The sequence below is a fragment of the Mobula birostris genome, chromosome 21 (assembly GCF_030028105.1).
Source record: "Mobula birostris isolate sMobBir1 chromosome 21, sMobBir1.hap1, whole genome shotgun sequence".
In the NCBI taxonomy this organism is placed as follows: Eukaryota; Metazoa; Chordata; class Chondrichthyes; order Myliobatiformes; family Myliobatidae; genus Mobula; species Mobula birostris.
The window spans coordinates 4,384,241-4,402,284 of record NC_092390.1 but is presented as its reverse complement, the minus strand read 5'-3'; the positions used below and the strand labels follow the sequence as shown (position 1 = coordinate 4,402,284).

Sequence of the window (18,044 nt, the reverse complement as noted above, 5' to 3'; positions counted from 1 at the left end):
CGGACAAGATTTTCCCTTGAGGAAACCATGCTGACTATGGCTTTTTTTATCCTGTGCCTCCAAGTAACCTGCAACCTCATCCTTAACAATTGACTCCAACATTTTCCCAACCACAGAGCTAAGGCTAACTGGCCTATAATTTCCTTTCTTTTCCCTCTCTCAATTCTTGAACACTGGAGTGACATTTGCTATTTTCCAATCTTCCGGAACCATTCAGAATCTAGTGATTCTTGAAAGATCATTACTAATGTCTCCATGATCTCTTCAGCCATCTCTTTCAGAACTCTGGGGTGTATCTACTTTCAGAGCTTTCAATTTCCCAAGAACCTTCTGTCTAGAAATGGTAACTTCACACACTTCATGCCAACTGACACTTGGAACTTACACCATACTGCTAATGTCTTCCACAGCGAAGACTGATGCAAAATACTTATTCAGTTCATCTGCCATTTCCTTGTCTCCCATTACCCTAGCATCATTTTCCAGCAGCCCAATATTCACTCTTGTCTCTTTTGTGCTGCCTCGTAAGATGTAAGCAATCAAGCACGCCCCATGACCTGATTGTTCTTGTAAAATTTTTCTTCAGAAGTGATTTGCCATTGCCTTCTTCTGAGCAGTGTCTTTACAGGACATTGATCACAATGCTCTTCAGATTTTCTGCCTGGCGTCAGTGGTCGCATATCCAGGACTTGTGATATGCACCAGCTGCTCATACAACCATCCACCACCTGCTCCGATGGCTTCACATGACCCTGACTGGGGGCTAAGCTGGTGCTGCACCTTGCCCAAAGGTGGCCTGTAGGCTAGAGGAGGGAACGAGCGCCTTACGTCTCCTTTGGCAGACAATTCCACGCCACCACCCTGCATTCTGAAAGAAGTATATAAAATGTTGAAAGGCATACACACAGTAGACAGATGGTATCTGATTTCCTGGGTTGAAATACCTAATATCACAAGTTATGCATTTAAGGTGAATGGGGTTGGGAGAGGGGGAGTTCAATGGAGATATGCAGGTTGTTTTTTTACACAGAGGGTGCTGAGTGTCTGGAATGCATTGGAGGTAGATCAGAATCAGAATCTGAATCAAAAAAAAAAGCAGTGAAGTAGTGTGCATGGGTTCAATTCGGAAGTCAGATGGCAGAGGGGAACAAGCTGTTCCATTCGGAAGTCAGATGGCAGAGGGGAACAAGCTGTTCTTCAGTTGTTGAGCGTGTGCCTTCACACTTCTGTAGCTCCCTCCTGGTGGTAGAAATGAGAACAAGGCATGATCTGGGTGATGGGGGTCCTGACTGATGGACACTGCACTTTTGAGGCATCGCCCCTTGAAGATGTCCTGGATACTAAAGAGGCTACTGCGCATAACAGAGCTGACTAAGTTTACAACTCTCTGAAGCTTACTTCGATACTGTGCGGTAGTGGCCCCCCACCATACTAGAGGGTAACGCAGACAGTAAGAATACTCTCTACAGTATCTCTATAGAATTGTTCAAGTGTTTTCAGAGACATACCAAATCTTCTCAATCTCCTAATGAAATATAGCCACTGTGGTACCTTCTTTGTAGCTGCATTATTACATTGGGACCAGGTTAGATCCTCAGAGATATTGACACCTAGGAACTTGAAATTGCTCACTCTCTCCAATTCTGATCCCTCTATGAGGATTGGATTGAATTGGATTGACTTGACTTTATTTCTTACATCCTTCACATACCTGAGGAGTAAAAATCTTTATGTTATGTCTCCATCTGAATGTGCAATGGGCAAATTGTAATAATTTTTAATAAATAGTATGTACAGTAACATAAACAACAGTCAATATAGCTTAGAAATACAATTGTGTCAGCGTGAATTAAACAGTCTGACGCCTGGTGGAAGAAGCTGTTCTGGAGCCTGTTGGTCCTGGCTTTTATGCTGCAGTACAGTTTCCCAGATGGTACCATCTGGAACAGTTTGTGGTTGGGGTGACTTGGGTTCCCAATGATCCTTTGGGCCCTTTTTACACACCTGTCACTATAAATGCCCTGAATAGTGGGAAGTTCACATCTACAGATGCTCTGGGCTGTCCACACCACTCTCTGCAGAGTCCTGTGATTGGAGGAAGTACAGTTCCCATACTTGGCAGTGATGTAGCCTGTCAGGATGCTTTCAATTGTGCCCCTGTAGAAAGTCCTTAGGATTTGGGGACTCATTCCAAACTTCGTCAACTGTCTGAGGTGAAAGAGGTGCTGTTGTGCTTGTTTCACCACACAGCCGGTATGTACAGATCAAGTGAGATCCTCAGTGATGTGTATGCCGAGGAACTTAAAAGCTGTTCACCCTCAATCCCTGATTCATTGATGTCAATAGAAGTTAGCTCGTCTTTGTTACTCCTGTCATCCACAACCAGCTCCTTTTTTTTGTGGCATTGAGGGAGAGGTTGTTTTCTTGACACCACTGTGTTAGGGTAATGACTTCTTCTCTGTAGGCTGCCTCATTATTATTTGAGATGAGGCCAATTGGTGTTTGTTCCCTCATCTTACCCTTCCAGAACTCCACAATCAATTCTTTGGTCTTACTGACAATGAGTGCAAGGTTGTTGCTGCAGCACCACTCAAGTAGCTGATAGATCTCACTCCAGTACGCACTCTCATCACCATCTGAAATTCTGCCTATAATGGCTCTATCAGCAGCAAATTTATAGATGATATTTAGCTGTACCTAGCCATGCAGTCATCGGTACAGGGAGAGTAAAACAGTGGGCTAAGCACACACCCCTGAGATGCGCCTGTGTTTATTGCCAGCAAGGTTGATATGTTATTCCTGATCCACAGTGATACTGATCTTCCAGTTGAGAAGTTGAGGATCCATTTGCAGAGTGAGGTACAGAGGCCCTGGTTCTGGAACTTTTCAATCAGAACTGTAGGAATGATTGTGTGAAATGCTGAGCTCTAGTCAATAAGCAGCACACAGAGTGATGGGGAGAATGTGGAAACTCCTCACTGGATTTGATCCTGGGCTGCTAGCTCTGGAATAGTGCTACATTAACCACTATGCTACTGTATTTAAGAGGAACTTGGCACATGAGCACGCAGAGAGTGAAGGGATATGGAGCATGTGCAGGAAGAAGGGAATGGAGTTATTAGGCATCATTAGCTTTATTAATTTGGTACAACATCACTGACTGAGGGACCTGTTCCTGTGCTGTTCTTTTCTAGATTACATAGAACATAGAACAGTACAGCACAGGAACATGCTCTTCAGCCCACAGTGTTGGTCTAGACCAATTAAATTATTAATCAAATGGCCATCTAGACTGATCCCATCTGCCTGCACAATGTCCATATACTTCCATTTCCCTAACATTCATGTGCCTATCTAAGCATCTCTAAAAAACCCAAGTGTATCTGCCTCTGTCACCACCCAGGCAGCACAATCCAAACACCCACCACTCTCTGTGTCTCACAGAGATCCCTCACATCTCCTTTGAACTTACCCCTGACTCCTTAAATGCACGTCCTCTGGCATTAGATAATTCAACCAAATGTGGGAATGTACTATCTGTTCAAGTCTTGGAACAATAAACTTCTGGCTGTGAAGTGAATTAAGGGGATTGAAGATAGGACAGGGAAGGTGACTTGAGGAATGGGAAAGGGGATTGGAGATAGGACAGGGAAGGTGACTTGAGGAATGGGAAAGGGGATTGGAAATAGGACAGGGAAGGTGACTTGAGGAATGGGAAAGGGGATTGGAAATAGGACAGGGAAGATGACTTGAGGAATGGGAAAGGAGATTAGAGATAGGACAGGGAAGATGACTTGAGGAATGGGAAAGGGGATTGGAAATAGGACAGGGAAGGTGACTTGAGGAATGGGAAAGGGGATTGGAGGTAGGACAGGGAAGATGACTTGAGGAATGGGATCAGGAGTTAACTTACTGAATGTTAAGGACAAGTTTGAAAGGCTATGACACCTACTCCTGCTTTATTTTATATTCCTGCTGGATCCAATGCAATCCATATGATAAAGGTAGTGGCTGAAATGTCGATTTAAATCTTCACTCCTCTTTGTTGCATTACCAGTTGTATGAGATGTACGTATCAACCCTTTTCCCACAGCTCCTCTCGTGGATTCCAGCGCAGGACACAGTGGTTCAGCTCTGTTGATGCTGTTGTCTTTGGCCTTTGTCGGCTTAGCTGTGTTTGTAATCTACAAATTCAAAAGGTAAAGTATGGCTGCATAATTGCATGGTGAATGTTGTTGTGTATAATTTAGTGAGACAGTGGGGAATACCACATTTCCTCATAATTTTGAAAAAGCTAAGATTTCCAGTATAATATAGAGTGTTACTTACTTGTGTTTCTCATGTTTGTAAATTACAAACCTCAGTGCTGTTGCTGTGGTTTATAATAAAAGTTATAATGTAATTTATATCATAATAGTTGCAGTGCAAAAACTAAAACTTATCAGTATATGTATTTTATTTAATATTTTGTGGTCAAAATAATTAATTTTTGATCAATAGAATTAAGGATACCAAACAGTAGTAACAGGGCGCTGCACTCAACTTTCCAAAATTTATTTGGTTGACTTCAGTAATTTCAGAGACAGAGGACAACACTCTGGCATGACAAAGTAAAGTGTTCAGTGCTACTGGCCCTGGGCCTTTCCTAAGTATTTGCACTTTCATTTTCTTTGTTTTTTGGATGAAAATCCTCCATTAATCAAATGAAGGGACTCGAGCATTTTTCCATGTAGCTGTTGACTAGGTGGGTTTCGCAGGAAACCTTTTGGTATCCTTGACTTGTTTGGTTGAACAACGGGAACATAAGGATGGGGAGGCCATTTAGCAGTGGCACAGGCACTTTGATCAAATTTATTCCCTCACAACTTTACCCACTGTCCCGTTCCACTGCCTGCCCATGGAGAAGCTCAGAGAAGCATTGTCCAGCTTTACTTTAATGAGATAAACCAAAGACTGAGAAAGTGAAGCCATATGCCTGAGTGTATCACTAGAAAAAGGCCATTTATCCTCTTGAGTTTGTTCTGCCATGACTTAATTGAACACACTCACCTTTTCCCCATATGTTCTAAAAGCACTAGTGAACCTATTGGTTAACCATCAATTACTGTTTACAGAATAGTTTTCCAATCTGTTAATGTACACAGAGTTTCCTAATTTCACTGTCTGGCAGTAGTTGTTATTTCACATTCCCCCAGTCATTGACAACCAAACCACTGGAAATAGCTTTTCTCCAAGCACTCAATGAGTTGTGCCAAATAAATTGCAAACTACAATGCTGTAGCACCCTAAATTCCTAGATACTAGGGAGATAAACTCTTAGCTGTGCAATCACTCCTCAAAATTTAATCTCAGAGTTCAGGTACTGTTACTGGTACATCAACACTGCACATCTTTGATTGCAATATATTCTTCCATCCATCCAGTCCCTAAACTGCTCACACCGCACTGGGTATGATCAAGCCAGGCTTCTGGTTACAATCCTGAGTTATTCACTGCAGATGGCTTCTTGTTGTGGGCAACACAGAGCAATGTTAGTCTTCTAGTTTAACCAACCCCAGGTTAATTTTTTATGCTGTTCCCATTAAACATTACTCAGGCTGAGTTTACAGAGGAGAAATGGCTGTAAAGGACCCTGTGTCCCTTCTAGAAATGATCCTTTTTCTGAAATTATTATTATTACAAAGTTCTCCGCCTCCTGGCTAGACACACGAGAAACTGAACATCAACCTTTTTGTGCTGTGAATCTTGTTGCCTGTGATTTGAAACAATCACTGTAATCTTTAAAATGAGTTCCTTAGCTCAGTTTCACCTTCCCTAAGGGACAGATATCCGACTCAGGTATTGGTGCTAAACCCATGTGAGAAGATTACAAGGATGTACTTACCGCTTGTAAATTCGAATTCTATTAACCAGGGACCAATATCTTCCAGTGTTTCTAGCTTTTCTACCTCACTTGACTTGACTAGCTTACTTACATTGCCTCCAGTTTAACTTTCACAAGAGATTCTGCAGATGCTGGAAATCCAGAATAAAACACTCAAAATGCTGGAGAAACTCAGCATGTCAGGCAGCATCTATGGAAAGGAATAAAGAAAGGTCCCAATGAAGGGTGTCGTCCCAAAACATCGACCCTTTATTCCTCTCTGTAGATGCTGCCTGAGCTCCTGAGCTCCTCCAGCATTTTGTGTGTGTTCCTCCAATTTAACTCCCTCCTTCATGCAATTGGTTTGCATGTCAAGCTGGTGTGTGTGTATGTCTGATATTTCTCCTAGCACACTCATTCCAACCATTAATCCCATCCCTCTACACTACCAGACCCGCATCCCCATCAAACCTAGGATAACCAAGGCCATGCTAATGCAAGGTTTGGGAATCATCAACACAACTGAATATAATTACTATAATGGATTTTTGAAACTGCACTAAAAGATATGACCAATTACTTCCTATAGCCTCCATCCTAATTATCTCCATTATAAATTAATGCAAGAAGTTTACTAAAGCAATTGCCCTGTAAGGCAGTCTGTAATTTTCAATCCTGTAATTAATAGCAGTGCAGTTTACAAACGGCATTGGCATACTCCTGAATTACTAATGCAGGAGGAGAGAAGATGAGAGCAGACCTTCACTGTGACTGATGATTGGCAGAGTAGGTATGAGATTCATTTGTGGACATTCAGTGAATGTTTTGAACTACAGAGAGATTAGTTATAGGGAAATGGAAGGATTTTCCTTGGAGTTTGTTCGATCTTCTGGTAGAAGTGAGTAAGAAAAAATGTTTAATGTAATGTTAATAACCAATTTTTAATTTCACTAATTGACAATGGTTTTAAGAATATTTTATTTATACATGGTGTAGCTGTTGGAATTGTCTAATCGTCTGTATTGTCTGATACATGAACTTGATGCATATTCTTTATCTGTCAGCTAACTAAAAACAGTTATTTTTTCATGATATTTTTAACAAAAGCTGCCACTTCATTTATGTTATATATTGTTTACATTTAATGGCCCAAGGAATTCATTGCTAAAAGCAGTGAAGAATTACAATAAAGTGGTCAGTTGTAAGGGAATCTTTCATTTAATCATGTGAAGGGACTTGCTGGCATTCAGACAGGGAGGAATTGTTTGGCACAGCTGTGAAGAAGAAATATTAAGTGATCCTATAATTTCCAAATAGTCTGCAGGTATTCTGATCAACACAACTCTGCTGAGCTTGCATGTTTGAACTCAGACATCATTAATGTTGATCAATTATTCTTTCATACTGTTCATTCATAAACGACAACTGATCGAGGAAATAATTTCCATCAAATAACATTTTAGCATCAAGCGCCCCCCCCCCAAGGAAAGGCACCTGTTACATGGGTAAATATTAATGCGGCATCTGTTTATCAGCTTCCTCATCAATGAAAAGAGCTTTAAATAGCAATCTCATTTGTGAATAAACAATATGAAAGAATGATAGACAAACATTATTGATGTTGGAGTTCAAATATACAAACACGTCAGAGTTATGTTGTGATCAGATACTCTCAGATGAGATTTCAAATTTGCAATATGATTCTCTTATTTTTTCTTATTAAGAAACTGAACCACATTGAAAATTAATTTGTAATTTTCATTCAATCTGTCCTGATCAATCCAGGTCCTGAGAACTTAAAGTTCTCTCTCTTCTGTTCCACCACAAACCAGTAAAACTTTCAGTACTCCCATCGTGATGCAGACTTTTTTTGGCATGATAGCCTTCATGTTACAGCTGCAGGGATGTGGACGTTTACCCCAACAGAATTTACCATCCCGAAATTTGAGATAAAATTTGCTCTTAAATATCTTATATGAAAAAAGTGTAAATAAATAGTCAATTTTTAAACTCCAGTTTCTTGGCTTAAAAACAGATGATGGGGCTTCACGTTATGTAAAATGGTGAGAACAAGAATTCCTAGGAACACAACTGCTTATAACATAGGAGTCACCTGTCCTTACTTTTCTCCAAACATAACAGCTTATCCTTGATTATGTCTGTGATTCCCTTTTCCAGGTGTCCACTGCCTCCAGCAGCAAACCATCTCCGTGCCATTATTTTCCTGTGTCCTCACCTCTCTAGTGAGTCTCTTTCCAGTGTTTAATTGGCTTTTCCCAATACACTGGAAAGAGTTTTTAGAGTTATGGAGTCATAAGACAGAAACAGACCCATGGCTCATTTAGTACACGCCAAATATTAATTGGCCTATTTCCACACCTGGACCAGAGCCCTCTATACCCTTCCCATACATATACTTATCCAAATTTCTCTTAAGTATTGAAGTGGAATCTACATCTACCACTTCCTCAGGCAGCTCATTCCGCATCCTCACCATCTTCTGAGTGAAGATGTTCCTCTTCAGATTCTACCTTTTTTCAGTTATTTCTTTCAAAATAAGGAAATCACTTTGCCGTTTTGAAATCTCACCTAGAGAGAACTTGTTCACAATACAGCTCTGCAAATTTCTTGAAGCAGCACTACCTGTGACATCTCAGTCTACTTCACACCAAAAGCAAGCTGCCAAACAAAAGGTATTTTCACAAAGTCAACAGCTCCACTGGGATGCAGCTTTATGATATTTGAATTTACCCGCACATCTACTCATTAACTGAAGCTACAGTTGCAAATAAACATCAGGGAGCCTCATTAAACTGAGTTAACTGTGGCCCATTACCATCTGCTCACTGAGTTGCAACATCTGCTTGATGCTAGCTCCCAGCTTTTAGGTCCTGGATCGAGAGCTTCTTTTTGCCTTCAGCTACATTTCTTTCCACTCTCTGAAGCCTGTAAAAGATTTCACTAAATGTTCTTGCCTGAGTGTGAAAGAGTATCTCTTCAGCACTGGTGCTCACCAGTCACCTGCAGGTGCTGCTCCATTCCAACTGCCGGCCAGTTTATGAACAAGTCTGCCAGATTCTTGGGAAGGCTGAACACATAGGAATGGTTCTGAGTGTACCTGTCCCAGGTGTGAATTTTCTCATTCCTTACATGAGGAAGATGGTGTTGAGGGAAGTCACTCATCGCACTGTGTTCCTGCAGCCTCTTATTTAAAACTGTCCAATTAATCCCGTTCCCCTCTCCTCCTTCCTATGCCCTGTTGTTTTATTTCTTTCTGCATGCCACTATTGAATTTGCTTCCAACAGCCTGTTAGAGGATGTGGAAGTCTAGCTACTTCATAACAAATATTTTCATCTCTGGATCTTTTGTTGATCATATTATCTCCGGATGTGGAATAGAACGGCACAGGAAGTCATTTGTCCTGCAGTGTCTGTGCCAACCATAAACAGTAGCTCCTTTTGTTACGAACTATTACATTTCTTTCAATGTTTTACTTATCTTGGAGCCCTCTCCAACACTTTGACCTCTCTCCTAAAATGTGCTGCTCAGAGTTAAATGCACTCTCCGCACATAAAGCAGCCCACTACCTATTGCTGCATTGGCTCATTACTTAGAAATCAGTTTGTTAGACATAAAAGAAAGCTTGTGTTTCTGTCAGAATTATAATCCAGCAACAGTAAAGTGGTCTTCCGTGATTATTTGTCAATATGTGAAAAAAGTTCCTGTTTATAAATGGAGGTTGACAACGTTAAACTATTGAAGTCAAGGTAGGTAAACTAGCACTCCACCAATACTAATATGTTCTGGTTATTACCACTTTGACATCGTATTGATTTGCTTGATAAAGTAGGATCGCTTCATCCTTCCCTCACTAACAAGCTAACACAACCTACAAAAGCAAGCTAACATATCCACAAATAGGGTTTACATTAAAATGAAAATTTCTTCCAGTGCATATTTTTTTTCTTAATTGGCTGTTTGTCATTTTATACAGGAAAATACCTGGGATTAACGTTTATGCCCAGATGCACAATGAGAAGGAACAGGAGATGATAAGCCCAATTACTCAAACTGAGGGCACTCCCAACATTAACCAGCCCAGAGGGATTCACTGATGACACACAGAATTTAGGTAAATAAACTAAAACAACAATAAATTAAATGCACACAACCTCCATTATTTCCCTAATCTCTCTCTCTGTCTCACACACACACATACACACAGTTAAAATAGAAATTTTGCTCATTCTTTTAGGAATTTGTTACTTTAATATCTTTTCTGTGTTGCCTCCCAATCCCCACACTATAATGTTTCACTATGCTTCAGTGATTCTACTGGTAAGGTTTAGGTCTCATTCAGAGCTCTGCAATATCAGAGGTAATGAAGCAGAATTTCATTGATCTGATTAACAGAGGCAGTGATGGCCACAAATGGGCTGTTTCTCCGAGTCTCTCCTCCCTGCCCTTTTGTTCACTTCCCTGCAATCCTACTCCCCACCCCACCAATGCCTCCCCACCACCACTCACCAAAACCATTTCCACACCCTCTTGAACAGAAGTTCTGAATTTTGTTAGGGGCATGGGTCATTCCTCTCACTGCTGGCGTTCTTAAGGTGGCAGGGTGTGCAACTACCTACTGAATATTTAAAGGCCTTGATAAAGTGGACGTGAAGAGGATGTTTCCAAATGTGGGAGAGCCCAGGACTAGAGGGCACAGCCTCCGAATGGATGGATGTCCCTTTAGAACAAAAGATGAATATGAATTTCTTAACAAAAGGGTGATGTATCTGTGGAATTCACTGCTATAGATGACTGTGGACGACAAGTCATTTGGTATATATTTAAAGTGGAGGCTGATAGGCTCTTGATTGGTAATGGTGTCAAAGGCCACAGGGAAAAGACAGGAGGAAGTGGTTAAGAGGGAAGATAATGGTGGAGCAGATTTAATGGACTGAATGGCCTAATTCTGCTCCTAATTCTTATAGTCTTATGGTCTTATGGTCAACTGAATGGCAGTCCAAAGCACTGTGATCTTTTGTATCCAAGCCGAATCAGTCTTGTACCCTGTGTCTGCACCATTACACTCAACTCCCTGAAGGTTAGGCAACTAGTAACAAGGAAGTTACAAGCTAAAGTCAGGCAACCCAACATGGTGAGTGGATCAACTTATTTCACATCACTTATGACAGCCTCCCTCTGTAGTCTACAAATACATCTGGTCGAACTACAAAATCTGGGCCCATTCCTATCACCTACAGTCACTTTTGCCAGTGAAGATTTAACAAGTGTACTTTGCACTTGGTGCTAGGCTTTGAGGAGGACTGGTGCCAGGAACCTCAAGGCCTTGTACTGCTTATTTACAGAAACCAGAAAGGCAGACTGGAGCATCATCAGCTGGATGTGACTAATGGACTGGGTGTTGCTGCTAGTTTCCATTCTCTCCTGACAGATGGACCAGCATGGCCAGTGTGCCAGGCTTTGTGCAAATTATGTCCTTAAACTGAATTTCAGAGGTTTTTTTCTTATTCCCAGAGCAAGGCTGTAAAGAGGAAAGCAGGGCCCGGTTTCATTCAGAATTGGCACAACCTGAGAAAGTCAGGCTCTGTTAATGTCTTGAATGATGTCCCTTGGGGCAAGTCTCCATCACAGACTGAAAGTGTAGGTCAACAAAATGTCAATGTGTCTTGCAGTGCTCTGAGCAGCCTTATCCACCATGTTGGAGGGACCGTCAGAGAGGAGTGGCCGCTGCGGACACCTGGTGAGTATGGGTCCATTACTCCACCAGCCGCACCCACTTCCATACCTTTTGCTTTAATTTGTTGCAACACTTCTGTCTTCAACACACGTTGCCTTATTCTAAGGCCTTTGAGTGAAAGGCTCCTGTTCTGAGGATGATATTCTTTTACTCCTTCATCATCTCCCATTATAAATATATGTCATTTGATATGTCCACAGTCATTGTCTGTCTGTGTTTGTGTACTGGTCATAAAAACTGAAGCCAAACATATTCAAGAAACTGATTTGATATGGCAGTGATCTCCACCGTGCCAGCCTGGTCTATCAAACACTGGTTCCAACCAAGAACAAGACTAGTTTAATAATGTTGAATAACTTTGAAACTATGTAATCTAACTTAGAATGGATCTTTCTGTTTTGAGATTCATTTGATGCTCTATTTAGCTCAGTGGTTGAATAATTCCAAACTGTCATTCCTAGTGCAGTTATTTGCCTTTAGAGGTAAAGTCTTGTGGGTGGAGATGTAAACCAAACCCTCATCTACCCTGAGGTGATTTATCCAGCACTGTGCCAAAGTCTTTTGCAGATATATAGGGCTAGAGTGCCCAAGACTTTTGCACAGTACTGTATTTGTCAACATGGAGCAGAGAGCGAGTTTGTAAATCTGGCAGGAGCAAAGGATGTTGGGGATGACAAGGGTAGAACGCTGCAGGAGGGGTGTGGGACAGGTGGCTGAGAAGCAGTGTCAGGTGTAGAGGGTGGCACGAGTGAAGACACACCCAGCCCTGAGACACCAGGCAAGGTCATTTGATTCCAAACAATTAGTTTATTGATCATTACAGAATGTCTCTCTGATGCTTCCCGCTCCCTCCTCTCTCCCTCCCTCTTTTCCCAACCATTATTCCCCTCTCCCTGCCCCCTTCCCATTCTCATCCACAATGGAGACCCATATCAGAATCAGGTTTATCATCACTCACATATGTTATGAAATTTATTCTATTTTGTTTTGTGGCAGCAGTACAGTGCAATACTTAAAAGTGCTACAGCATTGTGCAAAATTCTTCGGCACGTGTAAAAACATTCTGTAAAGCAAAATTGCTTTAAAAATAATGTTAATAATAATAAATGTCAAAAAATTTAATGTAAGTAGCAGTTAATAGTAAAAACCTAAATGAAATTAATATTTGATGTGACCACCTTTTCCTTTAAAACTGCATCCATTCTCTTCAGTACACAGTTGTGCAGTTTTATAAGAAAATCAGCTGTTAGGTTGTCCCAAGCCTCTTGGAGAACTTGCCACAGTTCTTCTGCAGACTTTGGCTGTTTTGTTTAGTTCTATCTGTCCGGATAATCCCAGACAGACTAGATGATGTTGAGATCAGGTCTCTGTGGAGACCATACCATCTGAAACCATAAAAAATCTAGAGTGCCCAAGACTTTTGCAGAATACTGTAAAGTATCTCAAGAGGTTCTCTACAACCAGGGAAATGAACATTCTCTTGGGGAGCTGGCCAGAATCCACCAACATTGCCAGAAAAGTTTATCTGTTCATCTTCTCACCACTGATAGTGGAGTTCTGCAACAATTACATTTAGAGCCCACATCTCTTACAAAAGTACAAGACACTTTAGAAGTTGGCTATAATATGTTCAGGGGAAGTCCAGGGTTGTAAAATTTACTAAAACTGATATTAGTTCTTATGTGATCTCCACAAATGCCATGCTCTTGAAGTTGAGTTCAGTACAGAATTAAAAGCAGAGCCTGTTTTGGATCTAACCTTGGTGAGTGACACCATTTTGGCACATCAGACATCAGGCTGTAATGCCTTTGTGATATCCATTTAGAAGGCTACCAGCAGAGAAGGCATAATGAAACGAAGAAAAATACATTTTGTTTGATAATGTAGGAGGAATTGTGAAGCCTAACATTTTCTTGCCATGTATTTTTTTTTACTTTACTTTCTTTTCAATTCTGCTATTCTTTAACAAACATAAGTAGTTGTTTTCCTGCAAGGTCAAGAAGCTTCTTGCCAGGGAACCCAACGTGTAGGTCAAAAGAGCCTTCTGCCCAGGCTAAGATTTTGGCCTTTTCCTGTATTTTAATTGCAAACTTAGGAGTAAGTAAGGCATAATTAAACAATATTTATTCATTTGGTTCTTAACTGTGTTAAGGAACTGCAGCTGCAGTTTGATGACCTCCCTCATTTGGGAGAATGAGGAGGTGATCGGTAGAGGCTACAGGGAGGTAGTCACCCCTAAGCTGCAGGAGATAGCTATCTGTGTGCCTGTCAGGAGAATAGGCAGCCAGTGCAGAGTACCCTGTGACCTTTCTCCTCGATAATAGGTATACTGCTTTAAATACTGTTGGGGTGGGGGAGGGGAAGTAATCTGGAAGGTACAGGATAGATACATCCCAAAGAAGTCCTCTAAAGGGAGGATGAGGCAACAATGGTTGATGAGGGAAGTCAAAGACAGTATAAAAGCAAAAGAGAGGGCATATAATGCAACAAAGGTTAGTGGGAAGTTAGAGGATTGAGAAGCTTTTAAAAACAAGCAGCAGGCAACTAAAAGAACATAAAGAGAGAGAAGGAATGAAAGATGAGGTAAACTAGCCAATAAGAAACCAGAAGTTTTTTAAGATATATAAAGAGAGGTGAGAGTGGATATTGGACAGCTGAAGAGGTAGTAATGGGGACAAAGAAATGGCTGACAAGCTTAATAACTATTTTGTGTTGGTCTTCACTGTTAGCAGTATGCCAGAAGTTCAAGAGTGTCAGCGGGCAGAAGAAAATGTGTTTGCTATTGTTTGGGAAGTGGACAGGTAGGAAGGTAGGGAAATCACCTGTAGCAGATGGACTACACCCTAGGATTCTGAAAGTAGTTGAAGAGAATGTGAAGCATTTGTAATGCTCTTTAAAGAATCACTAGATTCTGGAATGGATCTGGAGGACTGGAAAATTGCAAATGTTACTCAACTCTTCAGGAAGGGTGGGAACTAGAAGAAAGGAAATTGTAGGCCAGTCAGCCTGACTTCAGTGGTTGGGAAGATGTTGGAGTCAATTATTAAGGATGAGGTCTTGGCGTACTTTGGGGCACATGATAAAATAGGCCAAAGTCAGCATTGTTTCCTTGAGGAGAAACCTTGCCTGACAAATCTATTGGAATTCTTTGACGAAATGACAGACAGGATAGACAAAGGAGAGTTATTGGATATTGTTTACTTGGATTTTCAGAAGCCCTTTGACAAGGTGCCACACATGAGGCTGTTTAACGAGCTATGATCCCATGGTGTTAAAGGAAAGATACAATCATGGATAGACTATTGGCTGACTGGCAAGAGGCAAGGAGTGGGAATAAAGGGGGCATTTTCTGGTTGTCTGCTGGTGAATACTTGTGTTCTGTAGGGGTCAAGTTGGGACTGCTTTTTTCATGTTACATGTCAATGATTTGGTTGACAGAATTGATGGCTTTGCCCAGGGGAGGAGTTGCTGAGATGGTGCGGGAGTGGGAATCTGTTCTGGGATGGGGGCTGGCCCCTTCTTTTGGTGCCGCCCTCCGGTGTTCGCTCAGTGCCGCCCCCTAGTGTTTGCTCAGAGCTGCACTCCAGTGTTTGCTCAGAGCTGCACTCCAGTGGTTGCTCAGTGCTGCCCCCCAGTGTTTGCTCAGTGCCGCCTCCCAGTGTTTGCTCAGTGCCGCACCGGTGTTTGCTCAGTTCTGCGCTCCAGTGTTTGCTCAGTGCCGCCCCCCCAGTGTTTGCTCAGTGCTCCCCCCAGTGTTTGCTCAGTGCCGCCCCCCAGTGTTTGTTCAGTGCCGCACTCCAGTGTTTTTTCAGTGCTGCACTCCAGTGTTTGCTCAGTGCCGCACTCCAGTGTTTGTTCAGTGCCGTGCTCCAGTGCTTGCTCAGTGCCGCACTCCAGTGTTTGCTCAGTGCCGCACTCCTGTGTTCACTTGGTGGAAGAACAAGCTCAAACTCAGAGACTTGGCCTATGTGCTGTGTGGTATGTATAGTGTGACATGTGCTGTTGGTAATTTGCCTTGCACTTTAACCCTGGAGGAACAAGGTTTCATTCGCCTACTTTCATGTATGGTTGAATGATAATTAAACTTAAACTTGAACTTGAAGGATATAACGCTGAGCCTTCATAAGGCATTGGTCAGGCTGCACTTGGAGTACAGTGAGCAGTTTTGGGCCCCTTCTCTACGAAAAGATGTGCTGATTTTGTAGAATGTCCAGTGTTTGGTGACTCTGGGCTTGTAGTCACTGGAGTTCAGAAGAATGAGGGAGGATTGCATTGAAACCTATCGAATATTGAAAGTCCTATAGATAGAATGGATGTGGAGAGGATGTTTCCTATTTTGGGGGTGTGTAGGACCAGGGGGCATAGCCTAGAATAGAGGAACATCCATTTAGAACAGAGATGAGGATTTTTTCTTGAGTCAGTGGGTGGTGAATCTGCAAAATTCACTGCCACAGATGGCTGTGGAGGCCAAGTCATTGGGTATATTTAAAGTGGAGGTTGATAGGATCTTGATTAGTCAAACATTATTAAGTGAAGGCAGGCGAATGGGGTTGAGAGGAGTAATAAGTCAACCCTGATGAAATGCAGAGCAGACTCAATGGGTTGATTGGTCTAACTCTGCTCTGACGTCTTATGGTATTAACTGTTGTGTTGTGAAGATATAGCTTCATTTGCCATATGGACAAATTGTCACTGAACAGAATATCATCTCTCATGCAGTGTGTTCTTTTACAACAGGGGGTTATATAGCAGCTTTCACTTTTAAAAAAACATCCACCACTTTTCTTGTAGGTTTAAACAGTGAAGTATATGTAAAAAAATATCTTTTTCAATTTGTGAAGAGTATTAAAGGCCAGAATGAAAGGGAAAAGCAAAGGGAGAGGGACCCTGCTAATGCTGATAATCTTTGGCAATTCTTTGTTCCTTGCATTAGATTCTCATGAACCGATTTCAGGTGCTTTCTAAATCAGAAAATGGCTGAAGCAGGGGTAACATTATGTTGCTGGAAAGAAGTACAAAAATTATAAAAGGAAAAACAGTCAGAATCTTTTTTCCATATTATTGTTAGAAGGTATAGGTTTAAGGTGAGTGGAACCATTTTTAAAAGGATCTGAGGCAAAAGCTTTTTTCCTATGAGTGATTGATATTTGGAATACACTGGCAAGGGATGTATCACATACAATCATCATGTTTAAGAAGCATTTAGATAGACACTTGAAAGGCCAAGGCATAGCAGGATACAGATATAGTATCTGAGATGGGCAAAAACGTGGTTATGGGTTTGACTAGCCAAAGTGCCTGTTATTGTGCTATTGCTGACTTTTTAATACATTGACAAAATTGAAAAAACTTTCACTTAGGTTGAGATTTGATCTCACGAAGTGAAGCCAAATATCTCACACTTTAAGGAGGCAAGTGTCCCCCCCTCAACTGCCAACTTCCAAATAGGAATTGGAATTGTTTTAGTATTGTCAGCTGTGAAACAGTGAAAAGTTTATCTTGCATACTGTTCATACAGTTCAAATCATTACACAGTGCATTGAGGTAGAACAAGGTAAAACACCAACTGCGCAGAATAAGGTGTAACACCTATAGAGAAAGTACAGTGCAGGTAAACAATAAGGTGCAAGATCATAACAAGATAGATTGTGAAGTCAAGAGTCCAACTTATTGTAATAGAGAACTGTTTCATGGTCTTAGAACAGCGAGGTGGAAGCTGTCCTTGAGCCTGATGATACATGCTTTTAAGCCTCTGTACCTACCGCCCCATGGAAGATGGAAGAACGGATAATAGCCGGGGTGGGTGGGGGATCTTTGATTATGCTGAGCAGTGAGAAGTGTAAACAGTGTCCATGGAAGAGAAACTACTTTCCATGCTGTGCCCACAATTCTCTGTGTTTCTTGCGGTACAGTTGTCACACTAAGCCGTGACGCATCCCGAGAAGATGCTGCCTTTGGTGCATTGATAGACTAATGCCACTGGAAATTAAAATGGATGTAACATTCAATCTTTATGCTAAAGGCTCTGTAAACTGTGCAGTGTTAAATTAGATTTGGAAGCTAGATAAAGAAGAAAAGGATGAACATACCCGTTAAAGAGCCCACAGATTGTTCTCCAGAAACAATTTTACTCCATCAACAACATTACTACAGAAACTTCTTCAAAAGGCTAGCAGGCGTTCTGAGATTATGAATGGCATGCTACCTAAGGCAAAATTCTTTCTTCTGTTCATCACGCCCTTGGAGAAGTAGACAACCTTCAGATGACGAGTGTATTCTTTAAAGCAAAATGATACTGAAAATATTAAGGACACAACTCTTTCAATAAGAGGATGCTTCTCATGCAAATAATGAAACAGTGAAGGTGAATTCCTGTTTTCTTGATTCACGACTTTTGTTTTGAGAGGAGTATAAGGACGGTAAGC

At 41.5% G+C, this 18,044-nt stretch overlaps 1 protein-coding gene across 1 annotated transcript in view; it reads left to right on the top strand.

Annotated features, from left to right (window-relative positions):
• The window catches only part of LOC140185993 (VPS10 domain-containing receptor SorCS1-like), an 837,248-nt gene that overhangs the window by 807,960 nt on the left and 11,244 nt on the right, over nucleotides 1–18,044 (top strand). Inside the window, exons 25-26 of the mRNA XM_072239817.1 lie at nucleotides 4,094–4,199; nucleotides 9,859–9,996. Coding sequence (XP_072095918.1) covers nucleotides 4,094–4,199; nucleotides 9,859–9,979 — 227 coding nt within the window. The 3' untranslated portion in view covers nucleotides 9,980–9,996. The remainder of the gene's footprint in view (nucleotides 1–4,093; nucleotides 4,200–9,858; nucleotides 9,997–18,044) is intronic.